The sequence below is a fragment of the Moschus berezovskii genome, chromosome 1 (genome assembly GCF_049115385.1).
Source record: "Moschus berezovskii isolate FMDL1 chromosome 1, NW_MosBer_1.0, whole genome shotgun sequence".
In the NCBI taxonomy this organism is placed as follows: domain Eukaryota; kingdom Metazoa; phylum Chordata; class Mammalia; order Artiodactyla; family Moschidae; genus Moschus; species Moschus berezovskii.
Window position 1 is genome coordinate 11358342 of NC_142460.1, and position 23586 is coordinate 11381927.

The 23586-nt window shown below is 53.5% G+C and overlaps 1 protein-coding gene across 2 annotated transcripts in view; it reads right to left on the bottom strand.

Moving 5' to 3' along the window:
- Positions 1–5232: 5232 nt before the first annotated feature.
- Positions 5233–23586, bottom strand: part of RFTN1 (raftlin, lipid raft linker 1) — a 228133-nt gene continuing 209779 nt past the window's right edge. For both annotated transcript variants that reach the window (XM_055416871.2, XM_055416880.2), the window contains exons 8-10: positions 19869–19972; positions 18855–18936; positions 5233–6551 (exon numbers count right to left, since the gene is read on the bottom strand). In XM_055416871.2, coding sequence (XP_055272846.1) covers positions 6168–6551; positions 18855–18936; positions 19869–19972 — 570 coding nt within the window. In that variant the 3' untranslated portion in view covers positions 5233–6167. The remainder of the gene's footprint in view (positions 6552–18854; positions 18937–19868; positions 19973–23586) is intronic.

Sequence of the window (23586 nt, forward strand, 5' to 3'; positions counted from 1 at the left end):
GAAATGTGCTCTTGGATTGGAAGAGTGAATATTGTCAAAATGACCGTACCACCCAAGGTAAACTGCAGTCAATGCAATTCCTGTCAAATTACCAATGGCATTCTTCACAGAACTAGAACAAAACATTTAAAAATTTGTATGGAAGCTTACACATATATTCTTTTACTCTGTGTAGTCAAAGCAATCTTCAGAAAGAAAAGCAGACGTGGACAAACCAGGCTTTCTGTCTTCAGACTATACTACAAAGCTACAGTTATCAAAACAGTGTGGTACTGGCACAAAAGCAAATATCAATGGGATGGGACAGAAATAAACCCCTGCTGCTGCTGCTGCTAAGTCGCTTCAGTCGTTTCTGATGCTGTGGACTGCAGCCCACCAGGCTCCTCCGCCCATGGGATTTTCCAGGCAAGAGTACTGGAGTGGGGTGCCATTGCCTTCTCCAAATCTATGTGGAAGGAGGCACTAATATACAATGTATAAAAGACAAGCTCGTCAATAAGTGGTGCTGGGAAAACTAGGTAGCTACGTTTAAAAGAATGAAATTAGAACATTCTCTAACACCATACACAGAAGCAAACTCAAAATGGATTAAAGACCTAAATGTAAAACTAGATACTACTAATATAAAACTAGAGGAAAATATAGGCTGGACACTCTGATGTAAATCACAGCAAGACCTTTTTGGATCCATCTCCTAGTCAGAGGCAGATAAAATTAAAGAGATGGGACCTAATGAAATGAAAAAGTTTTGCACAGCAAAGGAAACTATAAGTAAAACAAAAAGAAAACCTACAGAATGGGAGAAGATACTTGCAAATGATGCTACCAACAAGAGATTAATTTCCAAATATACACACAGCTAAATTAAAAAATAAAAAACAAACCCAACAGCCCAGTTAAAAAAAAAATAGATTGAAGATCTAAATAGTTCTCCAAAAAAGACGAAGATGGTCAAGAGGCACATGAAAAGATGTTCAACATTGCTAATTGTTCAGTTCAGTTCAGTTCAGGCGCTCAGTTGTGTCCGACACTTTGCAACCCCATGAATCACAGCACACCAGCCCTCCTTGTCCATCACCAACTCCCAGAGTTCACTCAAACTCATGTCCATCAAGTCGGTGATGCCATCCAGCCATCTCATTCTCTGTTATCCCCATCTCCTCCTGCCCCCAATCCCTCCCAGCATCAGAGTCTTTTCCAGTGAGTCAACTCATCACATGAGGTGGCCAAACTATTGGAGTTTCAGCTTTAGCACCAGTCCTTCCAATGAACACCCAGGACTGATCTCCTTTAGGATGGACTGGTTGGATCTCCTTGCGGTACAAGGGACTCTCAAGAGTCTTCTCCAACACCTCAGTTCAAAAGCATCAATTCTTCAGCGATCAGCCTTCTTCACAGACCAACTCTCACATCCATACATGACCACGGGAAAAACCATAGCCTTGACTAGATGGACCTTTGTTGGCAAAGTAACGTCTCTGCTTTTAAATATGCTATCTAGGTTGGTCATAACTTTCCTTCCAAGGACTAAGTGTCTTTTAATTTCATGGCTGCAATCAGCATCCGCAGTGATTTTGGAGCCAAAAAAATAAAGTCTGACACTGTTTCCACTGTTTCCCCATCTATTTCCCATGAAGTGATGGGACCAGATGCCATGATCTTTGTTTTCTGAATGTTGAGCTTCAAGCCAACCTTTTCACTCTCCTCTTTCACTTTCATCAAGAGGCTTTTGAGTTCCTCTTCACTTTCTGCCATAAGGGTGGTGTCATCTGCATATCTGAGGTTACTGATATTTCTCCCAGCAATCTTGATTCCAGCTTGTGCTTCTTCCAGCCCAGCGTTCCTCATGATGTACTCTGCATATAAGTTAAATAAGCAAGGTGACAATATACAGCCTTGACGCACTCCTTTCCGGATTTGGAAACCAGTCTGTTGTTCCATGTCCAGTTCTAACTGTTGCTTCCTGACCTGCATATAGGTTTCTCAAGAGGCAGGTCAGGTGGTCTGGTATTCCCATCTCTTTCAGAATTTTCCAAGTTTATTGTGATCCACACAGTCAAAGGCTTTGGCATAGTCAATGAAGCAGAAATATAGGTTTTTCTGGAACTCTCTTGCTTTCTCCATGATCCAGCGGATGTTGGCAATTTGATCTCTGGTTCCTCTACCTTTTCTAAAATCAGCTTGAACATCTGGAAGTTCACGGTTCACGTATTGCTGAAGCCTGGCTTGGAGAATTTTGAGCATGACTTTACTAGCATGTGAGATGAGTGCAATTGTGTGGTAGTTTGAGCATTCTTTGGCATTGCCTTTCTTTGGGATTGGAATGAAAACTGACCTTTTCCAGTCCTGTGGCCACTGCCGAGTTTTCCAAATTTGCTGGCATATTGAGTACATCACTTTCACAGCATCATCTTTCAGGATTTGAAATAGCTCAACTGGAATTCCATCACCTCCACTAGCTTTGTTCGTAGTGATGCTTTCTAAGGCCCACTTGACTTCACATTCCAAGATGTCTGGCTCTAGGTCAGTGATCACGTTATCGTGACTATCTTCGTCGTGAAGATTTTTTTGTATAGTTCTTCTGTGTATTCTTGCCACCTCTTCTTAATATCTTCTGCTTCCGTTAGGTCCATACCATTTCTGTCCTTTATCGAGCCCATCTTTGCATGAAATGTTCCCTTGGAATCTCTAATTTTCTTGAAGAGATCTCTTGTCTTTCCTATTCTGTTGTTTTCCTCTATTTCTTTGCATTGATCACTGAGGAAGGCTTTCTTATCTCTCCTTGCTATTCTTTGGAACTCTGCATTGAGATGCTTATATCTTTCCTTTTCTCCTTTGCTTTTCACTTCTCTTCTTTTCACAGCTATTTGTAAGGCCTCCCCAGAGAGCCATTTTGCTTTTTTGCATTTTTTTTTTCCATTGGGTCTTGATCCCTGTCTCCTGTACAATGTCTCGAACCTCCGTCCATAGTTCATCAGTCACTCTATCAGATCTAATCCCTCAAATCTATTTCTCACTTCCACTGTATAATCATAAGGGATTTGATTTAGGTCCTATCTCAATGGTCTAGTGGTTTTCCCTACTTTCTTCAATTTAAGTCTGAATTTGGCAATAAGGAGTTCATGATCTGAGCCACAGTCAGCTCCTGGTCTTGTTTTTGCTAACCGTATAGAGCTTCTCCATCTTTGGCTGCAAAGAATATAATCAATCTGATTTCGGTGTTGACCATCTGGTGATGTCCATGTGTAGAGTGTTCTCTTGTGTTGTTGAAAGAGGGTGTTTGCTATGACCAGTGCGTTCTCTTGGCAAAACTCTATTAGCCTTTGCCCTGCTTCATTCCGTGCTCCAAGGCCAAATTTCCTGTGACTCCAGGTGTTTCTTGACTTCCTACTTTTGCATTCCAGTCCGCTGTAATGAAAAGGACATCTTTTTTGGGTGTTAGTTCTAAAAGGGCTTGTAGGTCTTCATAGAACTTCTTGAATAAGAACATAGGCTTCTTCAGCGTTACTGGTTGGGGCATAGGCTTGGATTACTGTAATATTAAATGGTTTGCCTTGGAAACAAACAGAGATCATTCTGTTGTTTATAAGATTGCATCCAAGTACTGCATTTCAGACTCTTTTGTTGACCATGATGGCTACTCCATTTCTTCTAAGGGATTCCTGCCCACAGTAGTAGATATAATGGTCATCTGAGTTAAATTCACCCATTCCAGTCCATTTTAATTCACTGATTCCTAGAATGTCGATGTTCACTCTTGCCACCTCCCGTTTGACCACTTCCAATTTGCCTTGATTCATGGACCTAACATTCCAGGTTCCTATGCAATGTTGCTCTTTATAGCATCGGACCTTGCTTCTCTCACCAGCCATATCCACAACTGGGTATTGGTTTTGCTTTTGCTCCATCCCTTCATTCCTTCTATAGTTACTTCTCCACTGATCTCCAGTAGCATACTGGGCACCTACCGACCTGGGGAGTTCCTCATTCAGTATCCTATCATTTTGCCTTTTCTTACTGTTCATGGGGTTCTCATGCTAATTATTAGAGAAATGCAAATCAAAACTACAATGAGGTATCACCTCAACCTTTCAGAATGACCATCATGAAAAAGTCTACAAATAAATGCCAGAAATAGTGTGGGGAAAACAGAACCATTCTTCACTGTTGGTGGGAATGTAAATTGGTATAGCCACAACAGAGAACAGTATGGAGGTCCCTTAAAAAACTAAAAACAGAGCTACCATACAATTCTGCAGTTCCATTCCTGGGCATATATCCAGAGAAAACCAAATTGAAAGTGATACATGTACCCAAGTGTTCACTGCAGCACTGTTTATAACAGCCTAAATGTCCACTGCCAGAGAAATGGATCAAGAAGATGTGGTACAATTATACAATGGAATATTACTCAGCCATGAAAAAGAATGAAATGATGCTATTCACAGCAACTTGGATGGACCTAGAGACTGGGCTAGTAAGTGAAGTAAGCCAGAGAAAAACAAGTATCATATGATACCGCTTATATGTGGAATCTTAAAAAAAACGATACAAATGAACTTACATATGAAGCAGTATAAATTAGGAGTTCAGGATTAACATAGCCACTCCACTATATATAAAATAGGTAACGAGCAAGGATCTACCCTATAGCACAGGGAGCTCCATTCAGTACTTTGTAATAACCTCTAAAAAGAATCTGTGTGTGTGTCAGACTGAAAAAAAGACTATCTTCTCTTTGAACAGTCTCCATCCTGTATCGTAAGCTCTGGGGCTTAGGCTGGGAAGTTTGCTCATAAAAGGAAAATGAACCATGTGACTGTGTTAGGATTTTCAATTCTGCCCTATTAAAATATATTTAAAATGTGTTTTTAAAAAGATATATAAAAATAAAAATTTATCTGCACACAAATCATTTGCACACTGAATGATTTACTTAAAAAGATTGGAGGCATGCTTAGTAACCGATGTGGGGCTTTTTGTTTTAAAAAGGTACCATCTCCCCCACCCTGGGGCAACGGGGGCGCCCTGACCTACCTGGTGGCACCCGAATTCCTCTTTCATCTTCTTTGTACAAATGACAGGAAAGCAGAGCGAGCCCAGCTGGCTCCTCCTGCTGGTGCCAGGAATTAAGGGACTCAGGAAACAGGAACAGGGGACCGGGGTCGGGGTGTCCAGACACCAGGCTAGGACTTCTCAGTGTGACGTGAACAAAGACTCGTACTCACAATGCACTGAACTCATAGGTAATTTATTGCTTTAAGTAACTAAACAAGAAAAAGGAGAGTCTCTCTCCAGGCTTTGCAGCTGCATCTACTTAAAGCCTCCACAGTATTTTCTGGACGACATAAACACGTCATAACGCACGTGGGAAGCGACTTGGCCAAGGACACACTGATTAAAGTAACACACAACAGAGGCTCCCCGCCAGTCAGTTGGCCCTGAAATAACAGAAAGAAGGTGTGCTCCTAGGATGTGCTGAATACAAAACCTTAAGTGTTTTTTTTTTTTTTTTTTGGCAATAATACTAACAGAATACTTTCCCGGACATTCTGCAGAAGTGGGTACACACACAGAATTCCCTTTGCGTTTCCAGATCACCAGAATCTATGGGAACACTTGGAGAAAAGCCAGGAGCTGGGGCACCTCTCCTCCCGTAGCTTGTTCTTTGCCAAAGCAGCAGGGTCCAGGGTTAGAGAAAAGCAGTGGCCAGGGTGCGACGGCATGTTACAAGCACCCAGCAGCTGCAGCAACAGCAGGGCCTGGACTTCCCCTTCTCCAGGCGGGGGTGGGGGGGACGGGGCGGGGGTGGGGGCGACGACCAAGGCCGCCTTGACCGGCAGACAGCCAGCCAGGCTTGACCCGGGGCTTGGCCTGAGGGCCCCCTGGAGGCCCTGGGTGGGCACAGGCCCTGGGTGGCCCAGCCCCTCCCAGGTGCCGTAGGGTCAGCTGGGCTCCCAGCCCCGAGGTCCAGGAGCGACCCGCCCTCGTGGGTTCTAGCACTGGGGCCCAGGACACATTTCAAAAGGATGTGCAGAAACCAACACCGCCAGGGAGCCGGCCCTCCTCGAAGGGCTCATTAAGCTCACCAGGAGGGGTCACGCCAAGCCAAAGGCAACGCGCCACGCCAGGGCGCACGAGCCCCCAGCCCGCCGGCCCAGCGAGACTCAGGGGCGCTCGGCTGCCGCGGGCCCCGGAGCCGCCCCCGCGGAAGGCCCCGCGCCAGCATCCTCTCCAGGTTCGGGGCCGGGGAGCCCCGCGCTGCCCCACGCCGGGCCCGGGCTGGGGCCCGAGGGGCCGTTCTGCACAGCCTCGCCCTCCGCACACGGCTTCTCCGCCGGGCCCTCCGCCCGCCCGGGGGCCGTCCCCTCCGCGGAGGCCCAGTCCTCCCGCCCGGACACACGGCTCCCCGCAGCTCCCGCTCTGGGAAGCTGGTCTTCTGCGTTCTTCTCGCTTTCTTCGGCTCGCCGCTTGCCCCTGGCACGGAGTTTCTCTCTGGATTTCCTCGTCGGCCTGTTGCGCATCTCGTCTCGGGAGAATCGCCACTGAAACTAGAGATCGGGGGAGACGGCAGATAAACACAAGCGGCTCCCGTGACCCCGGAGCGTCCCGGACGCGTGCTCTGCGTTCACACCCACGGCTGACAGCAAGACACACGAGGCCCGCTATTCCCCAACCACAGCCCAAACCTCACACCCATTGGGAGCCTGCAGTTCCTGCCACGGCATGGACTCTAAGGGTGAATTTCCAGGGAGAGGGCCCCATACCAAGGGCCTGGGAAGGGAGGTGCTGAAATCCTTTATCTGGAGAATGAGGAGAGGTTAGCGCACACGGGCCTGCTCCTCCTAAGGGTATCACCTGGGTCAGAACCTGGGCACTCAGGTCCCCCTGCAGGACTGGCAGGCCGTGCCAACCGCCAGCTGCACCCCGCTCTGCTAGAGAGCCCCCCCTCCAAAGCTCTCACTCCCTTCTGGGGCAAGCTACGCCCAATGACCAGGCCACGTGAGGACAACGGCCCATCCTCCTGGGTCCCCCCCAGCACTGGTCAGGGCACTGCTGTCCTGGAGTCGGAGCCCAGCACGTCCCTCAGCCACGCCCCCCTTCCCCACCAGCATTCCCAGGGCACTTCCCCCCAAAACCTCATCCAAACCCATCCCAGATGCCGCTTCCTAGGGAGCCCCCAGCTGCACTCCCCTGTGGGCAGGGGAGTCCACGGAGCGGACAGGACCAAGGGCACAGTCAGTGCCAGAGCTGGACAAGGATGGGATCACAGGGTCGCCATGGAGGGAGACCACCCCAGGCAGAGTCCACCCAGCTCGGCCCGCGTGCTAATCTATACGACCGGGCAAGTTCCTCTAACAAATCCGGGCGGGTGACTCTATCTGCACAGAGTCAGATAATAACGACTTTAGGTTTTTCAGACCACGTGTTCTTTCTCTGTTGCAGCCTCTCCACTCTGCTATTCTAGAGCAAAAGCAGGCCAGGTAATACAAACGGGGCGGGGGGGACGTCACCGTGTTGGAATAAAACTTTATCGACAAAATCAGGCAGTGGGCCGGCCCCTTTCGGCCTGAGAGCCGCAGTGAGCCAAGCTCTGCCATAGAAGGTGTTCTCGTCCATTCGATGATGCGACAATCCATGCAACAGGCTTAGCGCTGGGTCCAGCACTTGCTATACCTGGTGTGTTCACCACTGACGCTGGATGTCAGTTCAGAGCATCAGGGACGCCACCTGTCCTCGGCTCCGGCATCCCCGGGATACGGCAGGGAGCCTGGAGCGCAGACGATGCTCAGAGCCCTTTTGTGAGACGGCTGAATAGGAGGACGCAGCGCCGGCCAAGCTGGCTGCTCCACACGTCTGGGGAAGCCAGCCCTCTAACTCTAACAGTCAAACACCCTGGGGCTCAGTGAGGAGGCGCGGGGGCATCCCCACAGCAGGTCTGGTGGAGCTCCAGAAAGAGCGACTGATCTGGGGAGAAAAGAGGAGGAAAACACCCAAGCTCTGCTGAGCCTGCTGACAACAGGAGCCGCTCTGGAGGAGGCGGTTTGGGAGCCTGTGCACTTGGGATGCATCGGGGCAGGAGCTGGGGCAGACACGGAGGTGTGAGGGGCGGTGGGGGAAGGCGGAGAGTGGTCCCTGTGCTCAGGAGAGGGGCACGCGCTCTGCGAACGGCTCAGCGGGGCCGCGGCCTTCCCTGCGCCCCGAGCTCCGCCGGCGGGGTGGGGGTTGTCCTCCCCGCAGGCTGTGCCCACGGGCGCCGCAGCCACAGGGTCCTGGGGACGGGCCAGCCCCGGAGGCCAGCACTGGAGACACGCGTTTTCCGGGGAAGGGAACCGGGGGGCCTCGGCCACCCCACCCGTGGACACGCGGCTCCACGTGAAGTTGCACGTTTCTTTGGCTTCATTTCTTTCCACGGGAGTCGCAGCACATCGGTGTGCCCAAATACAAACTTGGAGCTAAGCCCTTCTGCGACTGAGAGAGAAGGCAGCCTTCCGTCTGAGTGACTTCTGGCGAGGCTACATGCCGGCAGCTGTACCACCCAGGGAAAACCATTTCCTAAGGCTCTGCCACGTCGCAGATAGATCTGGGTGCTTTGCCAGGAACAAGCAAAAATGTGCTGTGTATATTCTTTAAAATCTGCCACCTCCATGGCGTTCTGAGTGGGAGAGGTCTACTTCCCCAAATAAGACATCTGCCTGGACGCACTCAGGGCTCTGAGATGGAACACATCCTGGGGTGAGTGCGCTGACCCCCTTTCGAACAAGACCGGCAAATCTGGATATTCCATCAACGAAGAGAAAAAGCAGTGTTGTGTATGCTGAGGTTGCGTGTGTTAGGCGCTCAGTCATGTCCAACTCTGCAACTCCACGGACTATAGCCCGCCAGGCTCCTCGGTCCATGGGATTCTCCAGGCAAGAAGACTGGAGTGGGTTGCCATTCCATTTGCCAGGGGATCTTCCCGACCCAGGGATCGAACCCAGGTCTCCTGCATTGCAGGTGAATTCTTTACCATCTGAGCCACCAGGGAAGACCTGAGGTTAGTATTTAACATTTATCCTGTCCTTCCCACCTGCCTGCCCTGCAAATCCCAACCGAGTTCACCAACAATATTGGCTGGGTTTCCCCCAGACACTCCTTTTGGGGATTTCTCTTGTGCAGTGACTGACAGACTGCCCTCGGGTTGAGGGGGTAGTTTGAGCTTCTCCCACCCAAGCCACGCGCTTTCAACAGTGGACTCCCTCTGCAGGTGGAGTGGTCCCCCAGATCCCACCCTGAAGGTGCCCACTTCAGCCGAGACTGCAGCAGGCATCTTGGGGCCCCACAACCACCCTGCAGGACCAGGATCTCTGACCTCGGCAAGGACTGACCCTGCACGGCTCCTGGTACCAGGCAGTCATCATTTGTTACTGCTGCCTTGTATGCTGCCGCGGCTGCATTTTACTTCCAGCCCACATGGAGGAGTTTTTTTTTTTTTTAATGGGTGTCTCCAAATAGTCAGACTCTCTTCATTCTGCACGGTTTACAAAAAGGCCAGTTAAGCTGGCCTATATACAGAGATCTGAGAGCCAGCCAGCCCTGAGGGATGTTGGAGGAAGTTGTACTTTTGTGAAAACAAAACACAACTGGTGAGACTGCTTCGGCTGAAAGGCCCAAAATAAGACAACACAGCATTACAGGTGGTGTGGTGGCTACGACCCAGGTTCAGACCCCAGTTCTGGCGTTTGGTAGCTGTCTGTCCTGAGGCAAGAGAGTAATCTCCAGAAGAGCCGCCCTCGCCCCCTGGACTGGGTGCACAGCCCCGGGGACCCCTCAGTGGGGTGCGGGGCCACTGGCCCACCCCCAGCGCCCCCTACAGGCGGCCAGTGCACCTGACCTTGCCCATCCCCCTGGGCCAGAGTCCACCCCGGACCCTGGCTCTTTTCTTTCCTTAAATTATTCACGCATTTCTCTGGCTGTGCTGGGCCTCAGCCATGGCGCGCAGGGTCTCTTAGCTGTGGCAGACCCTGGCGAGTCTCTAATGTGAACCCCATGTCCTCGCAGAGGCTGCTCTTGCTAAATGAACAGCAGACATGTGGTTCCCCGCACGCCCGGCGGCCACGTCCAGATTCCCGAAGAGGATCACGCTGCGCTGCCCTCCTGACACAACACGACCAAGGACACAGCCAGGCCTGCAAGGGGCGCTCTGCTCACTCTCTCCAGGCCCCGCCTGGGCTGCTGGTTGGAGAGGGATTTGGGGCTGTCCACGCCAAGCTGGATGGGAACGACTCTGACCCGTGTTTTTCTGTCCTTTGGAAAACTCTGCCAAGCCAAACGCCTTTAAGGACGGCACCATTCTCTCTGTCCTTAGATGGAGGGTGGTGATGTCACTGACTCTCCAAGCTCCCGGGGGTCCCCAGCCCACCACAGCTGTTCTGGGGCTGCAGCTCGGTCACCAGAGGCTGCAGCTGGAGTCCTCCCCTTTCCCCCTTTCCTTTGCAGGGAGCACTCACACAAAGCAGGAAAGTAGCCGTGGCTGAAACTCAGGGTCTCTAAGATCTAAAAGCTGAATGTTCTGAGTGTCCCACGCTGTGACAAGCCTTCCCGTCTCCCTGAATTCCTGAAGCAGTACTCTCACTAGGAACTGGTGGCACCATTTTATGATGAGCATGTACTGGTTCAGAGAGGTGAAGTGACTCTCCCAAGGTCACAGCTAGAAAACAGCGGAGCTGAAATTCAAACACAGGTTTCTCCGACTCTAGTCTTTCATCTGCTCCTTCTTGGTGGGTAAAAGGTTTCAGACTTATGTTCTGGAAGGAAGGGAATACAGGAAGCCAAGGGAGATGCCATGCACCTTTGGAATAGCTCAGCCCGCCGGTAAGTGCCTCAGCTTTCAGACTTCATGACCTCAGGACAGAATCTGACAGGTCAAGGCTTGATGCATGAAACCAAGTGGTCAGCTAATGGAAGCACAGACTTAACTGCCACGAAAGGTGCTTCGGTGTGTACGATTAAAACAAAACCAAGTATCTACACTGGAACATACCCTGACAGGCCTGTTTTTAAAAAATCAATAATGATAAAATTTGAATGGAGATCCACATGGTGAGCCTGGAAAGGGGCCCTAAACTACTCAGCTGAGACACTGGCTCTCAGACTTGAGTGGGCGTTCAGGATCGCCTGGGGGACGCCTTCAGACACAGGGCCCTCACCCTATCCCGGGGTTTCTGATTAGGGGCCTGGGGAGGGGACAGAGGCTGGCAGTTCACGCAAGCCCCCTGGTGGTGCCCATGCTGCAGGTTCACGGGCGAGGGTGAGAATGCACAGCTAAGACGACCACCAGCTCACTGTGGGGAACGGCCCCCCCCACGCCCTCCATCCCCCCCCACGCCCTCCATCCCCCCCCGTGCCCTCCATCCCCCCTGACGCCCTCCATCCCCCCCCACGCCCTCCATCCCCCCCCCCGTGCCCTCCATCCCCCCACCCGCTCGATGCCCTCCATCCCCCCCACGCACTCCATCCCCCCCCGTGCCCTCCATCCCCCCCGACGCCCTCCATCCCCCCCCCGTGCCCTCCATCCCCCCCCCGTGCCTCCATCCCCCCCGACGCCCTCCATCCCCCCCCACGCCCTCCATCCCCCCCCCGACGCCCTCCATCCCCCCCCGTGCCCTCCATCCCCCCCCGTGCCCTCCATCCCCCCCGACGCCCTCCATCCCCCCCCGCGCCCTCCATCCCCCCCCCTCGGCGCCCTCCATCCCCCCCTCGACGCCCTCCATCCCCCCCCCCGGCGCCCTCCATCCCCCCCCCCGGCGCCCTCCATCCCCCCACCCGGTCGACGCCCTCCATCCGCCCCTCGGCGCCCTCCATCCCCCCCCCGCGCCCTCCATCCCCCCAACCCCTCGACGCCCTCCATCCCCCCACCCCCTCGGCGCCCTCCATCCCCCCTCCCTCGGCGCCCTCCATCCCCCCTCCCTCGGCGCCCTCCATCCCCCCTCCTCGGCGCCCTCCATCCCCCTCCCTCGGCGCCCTCCATCGGCCCAGCCCAGCACCCGTGGGAGGGCCTCCACCGCCACCACCCTCATCCGCAGGCTCCCCACACCGCTGTGCCTGGGATAGTCACAGTCTTGAAGGAACAACAAAAGGACGATTGGCCCCTGGACCACGTGGGTCCCCTTAAACGCAGGTGGCTTGCAGCAGTAAAAACTACAGTACTGCGAGGTCAGTGGTTGCTTGCATCCTTGGATTCAGGGAACCTCGTATATGGGAGGCTCACTCTGAATTACACTTGGATTAACCTCCGTGTGGCCGAGGGAGTTCAGTTCAGTTCAGTCACTCAGTCGTGTCCGACTCTCTGCGACCCCATGAACCACAGCACGCCAGGCCTCCATGTCCATCACCAACTCCTGGAGTTCACTCAAACCCACCTCCATCGAGTCGGTGATGCCATCCAGCCATCTCATTTTCTGTGGTCCCCTTCTCCTCCTGCCCTCAATCCCTCCCAGCATCAGGGTCTTTTCCAGGGAGTCAACTCTTTGCATGAGGTGGCCAAAGTATTGGAGTTTCAGCTTTAGCATCAGTCCTTCCAACGAACACCCAGGACTGATCTCCTTTAGAATGGACTGGTTGGATCTCCTTGCAGTCCAAGGGACTCTCAAGAGTCTTCTCCAACACCACAGTTCAAAAGCATCAATTCTTCAGCACTCAGCTTTCTTTACAGTCCAACTCTCACATCCATACATGACCACTGGAAAAACCGTAGCCTTGACTAGATGGACCTTTGTTAGCATACTGAAAAGCAGAGACATTACTTTGCCATCTAGGTTGGTCATAACTTCCCTGCCAAGGAGTAAGCATCTTTTAATTTCATGGCTGCAATCAGCATCCGCAGTGATTTTGGAGCCAAAAAAAATAAAGTCTGACACTGTTTCCCCATCTGTTTCCATGAAGTGATGGGACCAGATGCCATGATCTTAGTTTTCTGAATGTTGAGCTTCAAGCCAACTTTTTCACTCTCCTCTTTCACTTTCATCAAGAGGCTTTTTAGTTCCTCTTCACCTTCTGCAATAAGGGTGGTGTCATCTGCATATCTGAAGTTACTGATATTTCTCCCAGCAATCTTGATTCCAGCTTGTGCTTCTTCCAACCCAGCGTTCCTCATGATGTACTCTGCATATAAGTTAAATAAGCAAGGTGACAATATGCAGCCTTGATGTACTCCTTTTCCTATTTGGAACCAGTCTGTTGTTCCATGTCCAGTTCTAACTGTTGCTTCCTGACCTGCATGCAGGTTTCTCAAGAGGCAGGTCAGGTGGTCTGGTATTCCCATCTCTTTCAGAATTTTCCAGTTTGTTGTGATCCACACAGTCAAAGGCTTTGGCATAGTCAATGAAGCAGAAATAAATGTTTTTCTGGAACTCTCTTGCTTTTTCCATGATCCAGTGAATATTGGCAATTTGATCTCTGGTTCCTTTGTCTTTTCTAAATCCAGTTTGAACATCTGGAAGTTCACGGTTCACGTATTGCTGAAGCCTGGCTTGGAGAATTTTGAGCATGACTTTACTAGCATGTGAGGTGAGTGCAATTGTGCAGTAGTTTGAGTATTCTTTGGCATTGCCGGCTCCACAACCGACCACGCGCAGAAGCGTGGCTGAGAGGAGCTACCCCTTGCCCGAGGCCAGGGGCAGCGGCCGAGAGGAGCTACTCCACGTTAAAGGTCAGGAGGGGCGACCGTGAGGAGACACCCTATGTCCAGGGTCAGGAGCAGCAGCTGTGCTTTGCTGGAGCAGCTGTGAAGAGATACCCTGCGACCAAGGTAAGAAAAACCCAAATAAGACGGTAGGTATTGCGAGAGGGCATCAGAGGGCAGACACACTGAAATCATAATCACAGAAAACTAGTCGATCTGATCACATGGACCACAGCCTCTTCTAACTCAGTGAAACTAAGCCATGCCATGTGGGGCCACCCAAGATGGGCGGGTCATGGTGGAGGGGTCTGACAGAATGTGGTCCACTGGAGAAGGGAATGGCAAACCACTTCAGTATACTTGCCTTGAGAACCCCCATGAACAGTATCAAAAGGCAAAATGCAGGATACTGAATGAGGAACTCCCCAGGTCGGTAGGTGCCCAGTATGCTACTGGAGATCAGTGGAGAAATAACTCCAGAAAGAATGAAGGGGTGGAGCCAAAGCAAAAACAATACCCAGTTGTGGAAGTGACCGGTGATAGAAGCAAGGTCCGATGCTGTAAAGAGCAATATTGCATAGGAACCTGGAATGTTAGGTCCATGAATCAAGGCAAATTGGAAGTGGTCAAACAGGAGATGACAAGAGTGAACATTGACATTCTAGGAATCAGTGAATTAAAATGGACTGGAATGGGTGAATTTAACTCAGATGACCATTATATCTACAATTGTGGGCAGGAATCCCTTAGAAGAAATGGAGTAGCCATCATGGTCAACAAAAGAGTCTGAAATGCAGTACTTGGATGCAATCTTAAAAATGACAGAATGATTTCTGTTCGTTTCCAAGGCAAACCATTCAATATTACAGTAATCCAAGCCTATGTCCCAACCAGTAATGCTGAAGAAGCCGAAGTTGAATGGTTCCATGAAGACCTACAAGACCTTTTAGAACTAACACCCAAAAAAGATGTTCTTTTCATTATAGGGGACTGGAATGCAAAAGTAGGAAGTCAAGAAACACCTGGAGTAACAGGCAAATTTGGCCTTGGAGCACGAAATGAAGCAGGGCAAAGGCTAATAGAGTTTTGCCAAGAGAACACACTGGTCATAGCAAACACCCTCTTCCAACAACACAAGAGAAGACTCTATACATGGACATCACCAGATGGTCAGCACTGAAATCAGATTGATTATATTCTTTGCAGCCAAAGATGGAGAAGCTCTATACAGTTAGCCAAAACAAGAGCAGGAGCTGACTGTGGCTCAGATCATGAACTCCTTATTTCCAAATTCAGACTTAAATAGAAGAAAATAGGGAAAACCACTAGACCATTCAGATATGACCTAAATCAAATCCCTTATGATTATACAGTGGAAGTGAGAAATAGATTTGAGGGACTAGATATGATAGACAGAGTGCCTGATGAACTCTGGACGGAGGTTCGTGACATTGTACAGGAGACAGGGACCAAGACCATCCCCGTGGAAAAGAAATGCAAAAAAGCAAAATGGCTGTCTGAGGAGGCCTTAGAAATAGCTGTGAAAAGAAGAGAAGCAAAAAGCAAAGGAGAAAAGGAAAGATATAAGCATCTGAATGCAGAGTTCCAAAGAATAGCAAGGAGAGATAAGAAAGCATTCCTCAGAGATCAATGCAAAGAAATAGAGGGAAACAACAGAATAGGAAAGACAAGAGATCTCTTCAAGAAAATTAGAGATTCCAAGGGAACATTTCATGCAAAGATGGGCTCAATAAAGGACAGAAATGGTATGGACCTAACAGAAGCAGAAGATATTAAGAAGAGGTGGCAAGAATACATGGAAGAACTGTACAAAAAAGAGCTTCACGACCCAGATAATTACGATGGTGTGCTCACTCACCTAGAGCCAGACATCTTGGAATGTGAAGTCAAGTGGGCCTTAGAAAGCATCTCTACGAACAAAGCTAGTGGAGGTGATGGAATTCCAGTTGAGCTATTTCAAATCCTGAAAGATGATGCTGTGAAAGTGCTGTACTCAATATGCCAGCAAATTTGGAAAACTTGGCAGTGGCCACAGGACTGGAAAAGGTCAGTCTTCATTCCAATCCCAAAGAAAGGCAATGCCAAAGAATGCTCAAGCTACCGCACAATTGCACTCATCTCATGGACTGATGCTAAAGCTGAAACTCCAATACTTTGGCCACCTCATGCAACGAGTTGACTCACTGGAAAAGAGTCTGATGCTGGGAGGGGTTGGGGGCAGGAGAATACAGGGACGACAGAGAATGAGACGGCTGGATGGCATCACCAACTCGATGGACATGAGTTTGAGTGAACTTCGGGAGTTGGTGATGGACAGGGACACCTGGCGTGCTGTGATTCATGGGGTCGCAGAGTCGGACACGACTGAGCGACTGAACTGAACTGAAATGACACACGCTAGTAAAGTCCAAGGGAGGGTGGTGTATATTTCAGACCCCGAGGCGGGAGAGCTTGCCTTGGGGCAGCTCTGAGCAGAGATTGTTGGCATCCACACACACAGGCAGGCCGCCAGGCTGGAGGACGCGCGCGTCCTGAGTGGTTCCAAGGTGAGCCTCTCAACACAAGAGAGCAGCCACTGCAGGCGCAGCGGGATGGACGGGCATTCCCAGGCCAGGGCATGAGTGGGGTGAGGGTGTGCGGCCAGCGTGGAAACCGAGAAAACCCCGACTAGCCGTCCGTGCCAGAAGTAAGTGCAGAAAAGGGAAAGTCCTCTTTACAGCAGTGCATGCATGTCCAGAGTTCCACGTCAGCAGGGCTCGTGGATTTAATTCACACATTTTAAAACCTGTCTGTATCTGCCTCCACTTCGGTAGCTTAGCTGAAGACAGATGTCTCCTGGGGCGCAGAAAGCACCTCGTACCTTCAAAGGAAGTTAATATTTGCTTTGAAAGCCACGCTCACAGGTGAACAAAGAGGTTTCTTTCAAATACTGGAAAGTTCTGTTTGGAGAATTTTGTCACTTGGCTACTAAAAGAGGACTAAATATGCTGCATTCTTGACGTCTGAATTCTGCACTCTTTTTCCTTAAACATCAGTGCTAGACACACCACACAGGTCCTGGGCCCAGCAGTTTGATTATTCATTCTCTGGTTCAACAAGTGTTTGCTGAGTACTAACTAAAAGCCAGGGGCCGGGCATACAGCAGTGAGGACAGAAAGGGTGTGATCTCAGAGAGTTAATGTCCAATTCTCCTTGGGGAGGATAAGCTGCTGATCACAAATAATTAGGAACAGAGAGGAGACATGAAGAGAGGAACACGGTTCTTCCCGGTGAATCGCAGAACAGCCTGGCTTGGTCTAAAGGGAGAGAACACGGTCCTGAGAAAATACAAAGGAAGGAAGCATCCCAGGTGCAGGAACCGCCCAAGCAAAGGCCCTGTGGCAGTGAGGAACCCAAGAGAGCCTGCAGGCCGGGGCGGTGGCGGGGGGAGGGGACCCCACAGGGCCACGTGGACCCCAGTAAAGGCACCACCTTTATCTTGAAAAACACAAAGCTTTAGGAGCGTTATAAGCAGCCGCGTGCCACGACTCCATTTGCTCTTTGTAGATCACTGATTCTGAGTGGAGAACACACTTGAAAGGGAGGCCTGTCATCAGGAGGTGAGGGTAGTCCAGGCAGGTAATGATGATAAGGGGGTCCAGAGGGTCAAGGACCTAAAGCTAGACATGCCTTCAGGACACACTGGCGGTGGGGGGAGGAGACGGAGGTCCCAGGTGAGCTCCAGGGGGCGGGAGCCTGGGCCTCGGAAGGGCCGGCCCTCCCGCTAAGGAAGGGTGAGGGGTCACCAGCAGCCACAGGGCAGGAGATGCTGAGGCTGGCCGCGCTGAGGGGAGACTCAGCGGTAGGGAGGGGCTCCGTCTAGGTCTGGGGGTGCAGGAGATTCTCTAAGGAAGAGGAAGTGGGGAGACACGGGCTCCAAATGAGGCTGCTGCTGCTAAGTCACTTCAGTTGTGTCCGACTCTGTGTGACCCCATAGACGGCAGCCCACCAGGCTCCCCCGTCCCTGGGATTCTCCAGGCAAGAACGCTGGAGTGGGTTGAGGCAGCGGGTGGGAAACCAGGCTGGCACGGTGGGGCAGAGAGAACAAGGAGCTTCCCGGCCTGGAGGGCGCAGCAGGTGTCAGCGCCGCGGGCCGCGAGGACACCCGGTCTCCCGGGAGCTGGACAGCGAACCGCCAGCTTAGCAGCAGGGCCGGGGCCAGTACAGGCCACCCTCCGGGGGCCGCCCCGCGTCACGGCGAGGGCAGTGCCCACCGCCAGCTGCCCCCGCGAGGCGCAGGGCTGAGCACGCCTCGGGGAGGGCGCAGGGTGCCCGGGGGCGTGCAGCCGGCCGCCGCCCTCCAGACCCTCCCTGCAGGCCGTCCGTACAGCGGCCCCAGCGCCCCTTCCCACGGCCACCGCACAGCCCGCACCAGAACCCGGCTGCCCTCGGGGTCCCTCGAGGCGGCCCCAGCCTGTCCACGGGCCTGGCGCGCCTGCCCGGGGCTGTACCCAGCTCGCGAGGAGGCCCGGGCGGCGGTGCAAGGGAAGGGTGGCGGTGTCCAGCAGGCTCTGCCCCACGCCTGGCCGTGCCCGTCACAGGGACAGCGAGCTGGGTCCCCTGGGAGGAGCCCCCTCGGGGGCAAAGCCTGGGGTTGTGCGGCCACTGCGGAGGTCCTGGGCTCCGCCTCAGGAAACACGGGGTGCACCCCCAGTCTCAGGGCGACTGCGCTTCCAGGAGGGTTCGGGTGACGTCCCGGGAGGGTGGGGCACGGCCTGGCCCGAGGACTCGCTGCGCAGGGGCGCCGCCCTGCGTCCACACAGCCGCGGCCACTCAGCCCTGCAGCGCGGGCCCTTCGGGGAAGGCGTTCTGGCAGGTTCTCTCTGCCAGGATCTCCAAACCGCCGACGGCGCCAGGGCTGGGGCGCAGGCCGAGCTCCAGCCAGCTCGCACGGAGATGAAGACGCAGAGGAGCGGGGCGTGGGCCCCTGCCCAGGCTGCAGCCGCCTCCCTGCGCCCCCGCTTCAGCCTCGGGAGCGCGAACCCTGCCGGCCCAAGCATCCCCGCAGGAGGCGGCCGGCCCTGGCCCCCAGCGCCCCCAGCTGCAGGTGACGTGGCTCATTTTGCCGAGGGGGTTCAGGGGTCCCCCGGGCTCCGCAGAGCTGGGCCCAGGGGGCGGCAAGGTCGCTCACCTTCGATTCCTTCTTCTTGGCCTTCTGAGGTAGACACGGCCTCTGGAGAAAGACGACCTGCTTGGTGGACACAGTCCCCTCCCTGCAATACACAGAGGGGAGTGGAGGATGAGTCCTCTTACACCCGGGGGAACCCAGGCCTCAACCGGAGGCCACCACCTCCAACTTCATCCAGGCCAGCAGCCCAGGGAGGGGAGGGGGCTGCCCAAGATGGAGAGGTCAGAGATCATGAAGCCCCCCCCACCCCACAGCAAGCACCTTTGCTTCTGGCGGGCTGTCTCATGGGGCCAAGAGAAGTGGACACCCTGAAAGGCAGCTTCGTGTCTGAAAACCCCCTTCCTATGGTGTGAAATGACATCTGGCATCTTGGCCAAATGACAACAAAGTGGCCTCGGTGAACACCGGACAGGGGGTGGGGGGCTCTTCCAAGTCTGACTTTGGGGATGAGGCTGGGGGGGATGGGTAGCCAGTGAGGACCTGGGCCCAGGCTGAGGCTCCTGCTGCTGTGTGTCCTCGGGTTTGTGACAGAGCCTCCCTGAGCCTCAGTTTCTTCATCTATAAAATGGGCATGATATCTATGCTTACCACCCCACAGGTAATTAGGACTCATTTGACAGCAAGCCCAGGAGACAGACAGAAGGCCTTTCAGGGTTGGTAAGACTGGGGATAAATCCCCAGAACAGCAAAAATTCCTGCCTCCCGGGATGCTCTGAGGACTAGATGACACTGTATACAACGTGGCCGCCCGGCCTGGGGCACACACTAGGTGCTGAGTTTCTTTTGCAAATGAGAGACCTGGGCCCCCTCCGCCCCAGTGACAGGCTGGGCGGCAAGTCTGGCTGAGCTGCCCACATGGGGAGGGTGTGCTCGGGGCAGGGGTGGTTAAGATTCTGAGATCCTGGGCCTGCCGTTCCTCGGGTGGAGAGCTGATGCCAACAGGATTCCACAAGTCACGCCCATGAAGAGCTGGTCGGGAAGGTGCAAGCTTCGGTAAGGTAAGCTGGTTATTGGTACCTGGTTGTCCTGACGACGGGAGTCGGCAGCACACAGGTGAGCTGCCAGCCGTAGGCAGCCAGAGAGTTCAGCAGGGGCACGTAGTCCGTCTGCACCTCCACACCCTGGGGAGAAAGGCCAGGTCAGGCTGGGCCGCCTTGTCTCAGGGACCGGGAGGGACCACCTGGCCACCAACCCAACAAAGCAGAAAGGGGCCACGCTCCAGCTCTGAAGATGCTGCAAGAGCCTGAGGCCCAACTGCCAGCGTGGGGTTTCCCCCCCAGCCCATGGCTGTGCCAAGTGGGGTCCCCCTGTGCCCCCCCGCCCAGGTCTGCACCACTGTGGGGTCTCCCTCCCCCTGGCCCGGGTCTGTGCCGTCGTGGGGTTTCTCTCCCTCCGGCCCTGGTCTGCGCCATTGGCGAGGGGTTTGAGTGTTTGTTTTATTTCACTCTCGTCTGGACAAATCCGCGAGCGTCACTCAAGAAGAAGCACAGTCACTTCGCCTCCAGGACAGACCCAGGGCCCGTGACCACATGCTGTTCAGGGGGTTTCAGAGCGTCTTGTGGGAGCTAAACTACATCTGAGCAAAAATCAAGTCATTGCATCCAACCAGAGCGGTGACACACACACACACATAGAAATACACCACACCACACACACAATACACATACCCCCCCCCACCCACCACACACACACCACACACAACACACGCACAACGCACACACCACACACACACCACCCACACACAGAAATATACCACACCACACACACAACACACCAGACACACACCACACAGAACACACACTACACACACACACTACACACATGACACGACACACACAGAAATACACATCACACACACCACTCAATGCACACACCACACACACAATGCACACACCACATACAAAATGCACACATCACACACACAACACACCACAGACACACACAACACACCAGACACATAACACACAGAACACACTACACACGACACCACACACCACACACGCAGAGTGGGTGGAGAGGGAGAGGACCCCACCGTGAGGCCCCTGCCTGGGCCCCCCACCCCCGACCCCGCACCCTGCTTTCTCGAGAGGCAGGTGGACTTCCGACGGCAGCCCTACCGGGCCCTGCCCCCCTGACAGGCATCCAGAGTCCCTGCGACCAGGACACCCGCAGGACCCGCTCAGGAGGCCCGCAGGCCTGCGGAGGGGCGGCCAGGAGGGACGGCTTAGCCCCGCCGCTGGGTTCCCGTCCGCAGACAGCAGGGTGAGCGCACGCACACACACACACACACACACGCATGCGCGCGCCCCCAAACACAAGACGGCCTGCTGGAGGGCCAGGAGGCTGGCCGGTCAACGCAAAGGGGCCGCGGCCATCGCGGTGAGGGCAGGCTTCCTGGGGCTGGGGGCTGGGGGACCGCGGGCAGGCAGAGCGGGGAGGGGCTTCCCGGGGGCACCCCTGCACCAGCCACACAGCCAGCGGGCAAACACCGGGCAGAGGGCTGGCCCGTGGCGAGGGGACCTCTGGGGACGGAACTGGGCCGAAGAGAGAAGAGGGGCTTCTGGAGCTACCATCACGGTGCCTGGGCAGCCAGCGTCCCCTGGGAGCCTCCACTGCACACAGGAAGTCGTGGCCTGTGGCAGTGGCTCTCCAAGTTCAGTCCCCATGAGCTACCTCACCCTGGAACCTGTTGCAAACAGAGTCTTGGGACCCACCCAGACCTGCACAATCTAAACTCCTTTTAGAAATGGTGGAGCCCAGGGGGCTGTTTTTTTCCTTCTTTTCTTAATTGAAGTGCTGCACAGGACCAGGACATACCTGGCAGTCTAGTGGTTCAGACCCCGCACGTATCCCTGGTCAAGGAGCTAAAACCTCACATGCCACGTGCTGGTGTGGCCAGAGAAAATCACTGAAGTGCTGTCCACTTGCAATATTCCATTGTTCTCAGGGGCACACCATAGCAATCCAGTGGTTTTATAGATTATACTCCACATAAGCCAGGCCCGCCACATGCGTGCTCAGTCCTGTCCAACTCTTTGCCACCCCACTGGCTGCAGCCTGCCAGGCTCTTCTGTCCAAGGGGTTTCCCAGCAAGAATACTGGACTGGGGTGCCATTTCCTTCTCCAAGGGAGCTTCCCAACCCAGGGATCAAACCTGTGTCTCTTGCATTGGCATCAGATTCCTTACTGCTGAGTCACCAGGGAAACTCCATATAAAGTGATCGTAAAACACATATTCATTCCCTGTGCTGTACATTATATTTTGGTATCCTATTTTATACATGGTAGGTTGTACTTCTTAATCCCCTTTACCTTCCTTGCCCCCGCTTCATCCTCTCCACTAGTCAAGACTAGTTTGTCCAAGTTTGTGAGGCTGTTTCTGTTTTGCTATACTCATTCACTTTTTAGACTTCACATGTAAGTGGAAACATAAAGTATCTCTCTTCCTCTGACTTATTTCACTGATAAGCATCATACCTCCTAGGTCCATCTGTGTTGCTGCAAACGATATTCCATTCTTTTCTATGGCTGAGTGATGCTCCATTGTGTGTGTATATATACACTGTGTGTCACGTGTGTGCATGTGTGTGTGTACACACACAAATACACCACCCTTTCTAATCCATGTGTCTACTGACTCGGGTCTCTTCTGTATTTTACCAATTTTAAATCATGCTGCGATGGACACTGAGCTACACATATGCTTTCTAATTAGCGTTTTCATGTCCTCTGGAAACACCCAGGAGTGGATCCTATGGCAGCTCTATTTTTTTTTTAAAGAACACTTCTAATAGTTGAGATGCCACTTAGTCTGAAGACTGCCTAGAGAATCGATTAGGTTTCTTCTGATGACAGAAAAGTCTGCAGTTTTGTGGCCAGAATCTATCTGCTGTTAGCTCGAGGCTAAGCCATCCCCTCATTCTCCACGAGGGGCGGAGAGGTCAGGGGGCTCTGAAAGGCTCAGCCCTGCACTGACACGGTGCTGAGGCAGCTGGACGGGGGATGGGAGGAAGGCAGGTACAAAAACCAACTGCGGAGGGAACGGGAGGGGCCCATTCTGGCCCCGAGCCTGGAGCCCCCACGCAGGCCCTACCCCGTTTCTGCCCCACCCCCCGGCACGCGGGGCCCTCCCTTGGCAGACCCGCCTGGCCAGTACAGCCCGGGCGCTGGGCAGGGCCCTCACCGCCTGCTGTGGCCGCTTTACCCTGAGAACCCGGGCCCCATCCCTGCATTCTGGATTTAAGGAGAAGGGAGAAAATGTTAAATCCACACTCAGGCTTTGCGAGGTTGTGATTACTCGGGTCTATCAAGAATAGCCTTCCCACTTTATCAAGCGCAACGACAGGCCTGCCACAATCAGACAGTCGCCATGGCAACCAGGACCAGCGTGGTGCTCACAAAGCCCGAGCAGCAGGAGGAGCCCTTTCATCGGAGCCCGGGCCGGCCAGCCAGCTTCTCTCCTCCGCGCCCAGCGCCCAGTGCGGCCCGACAATGGGCACCCCGGGGGGCAGCCTGGCCCGCCTGCCCAGACGGGCTCCGGAGCCGGGCTTTGCTCTGTGCTCTTCTCCTCCTCCACCATCTTCAAGAGGAAGACGGCAGGATTCCTCCCCAGCAACCTTCCCCCTCAAGGTGGGGGATGTCAGCCAGAGGGTCCAGAACCATAAAGACCAAAAGAAAAGCAAAGAGAAAACACAGCGAAACATGGCCCTGCCCGAGACAGCCCAGGGTCCAGTCC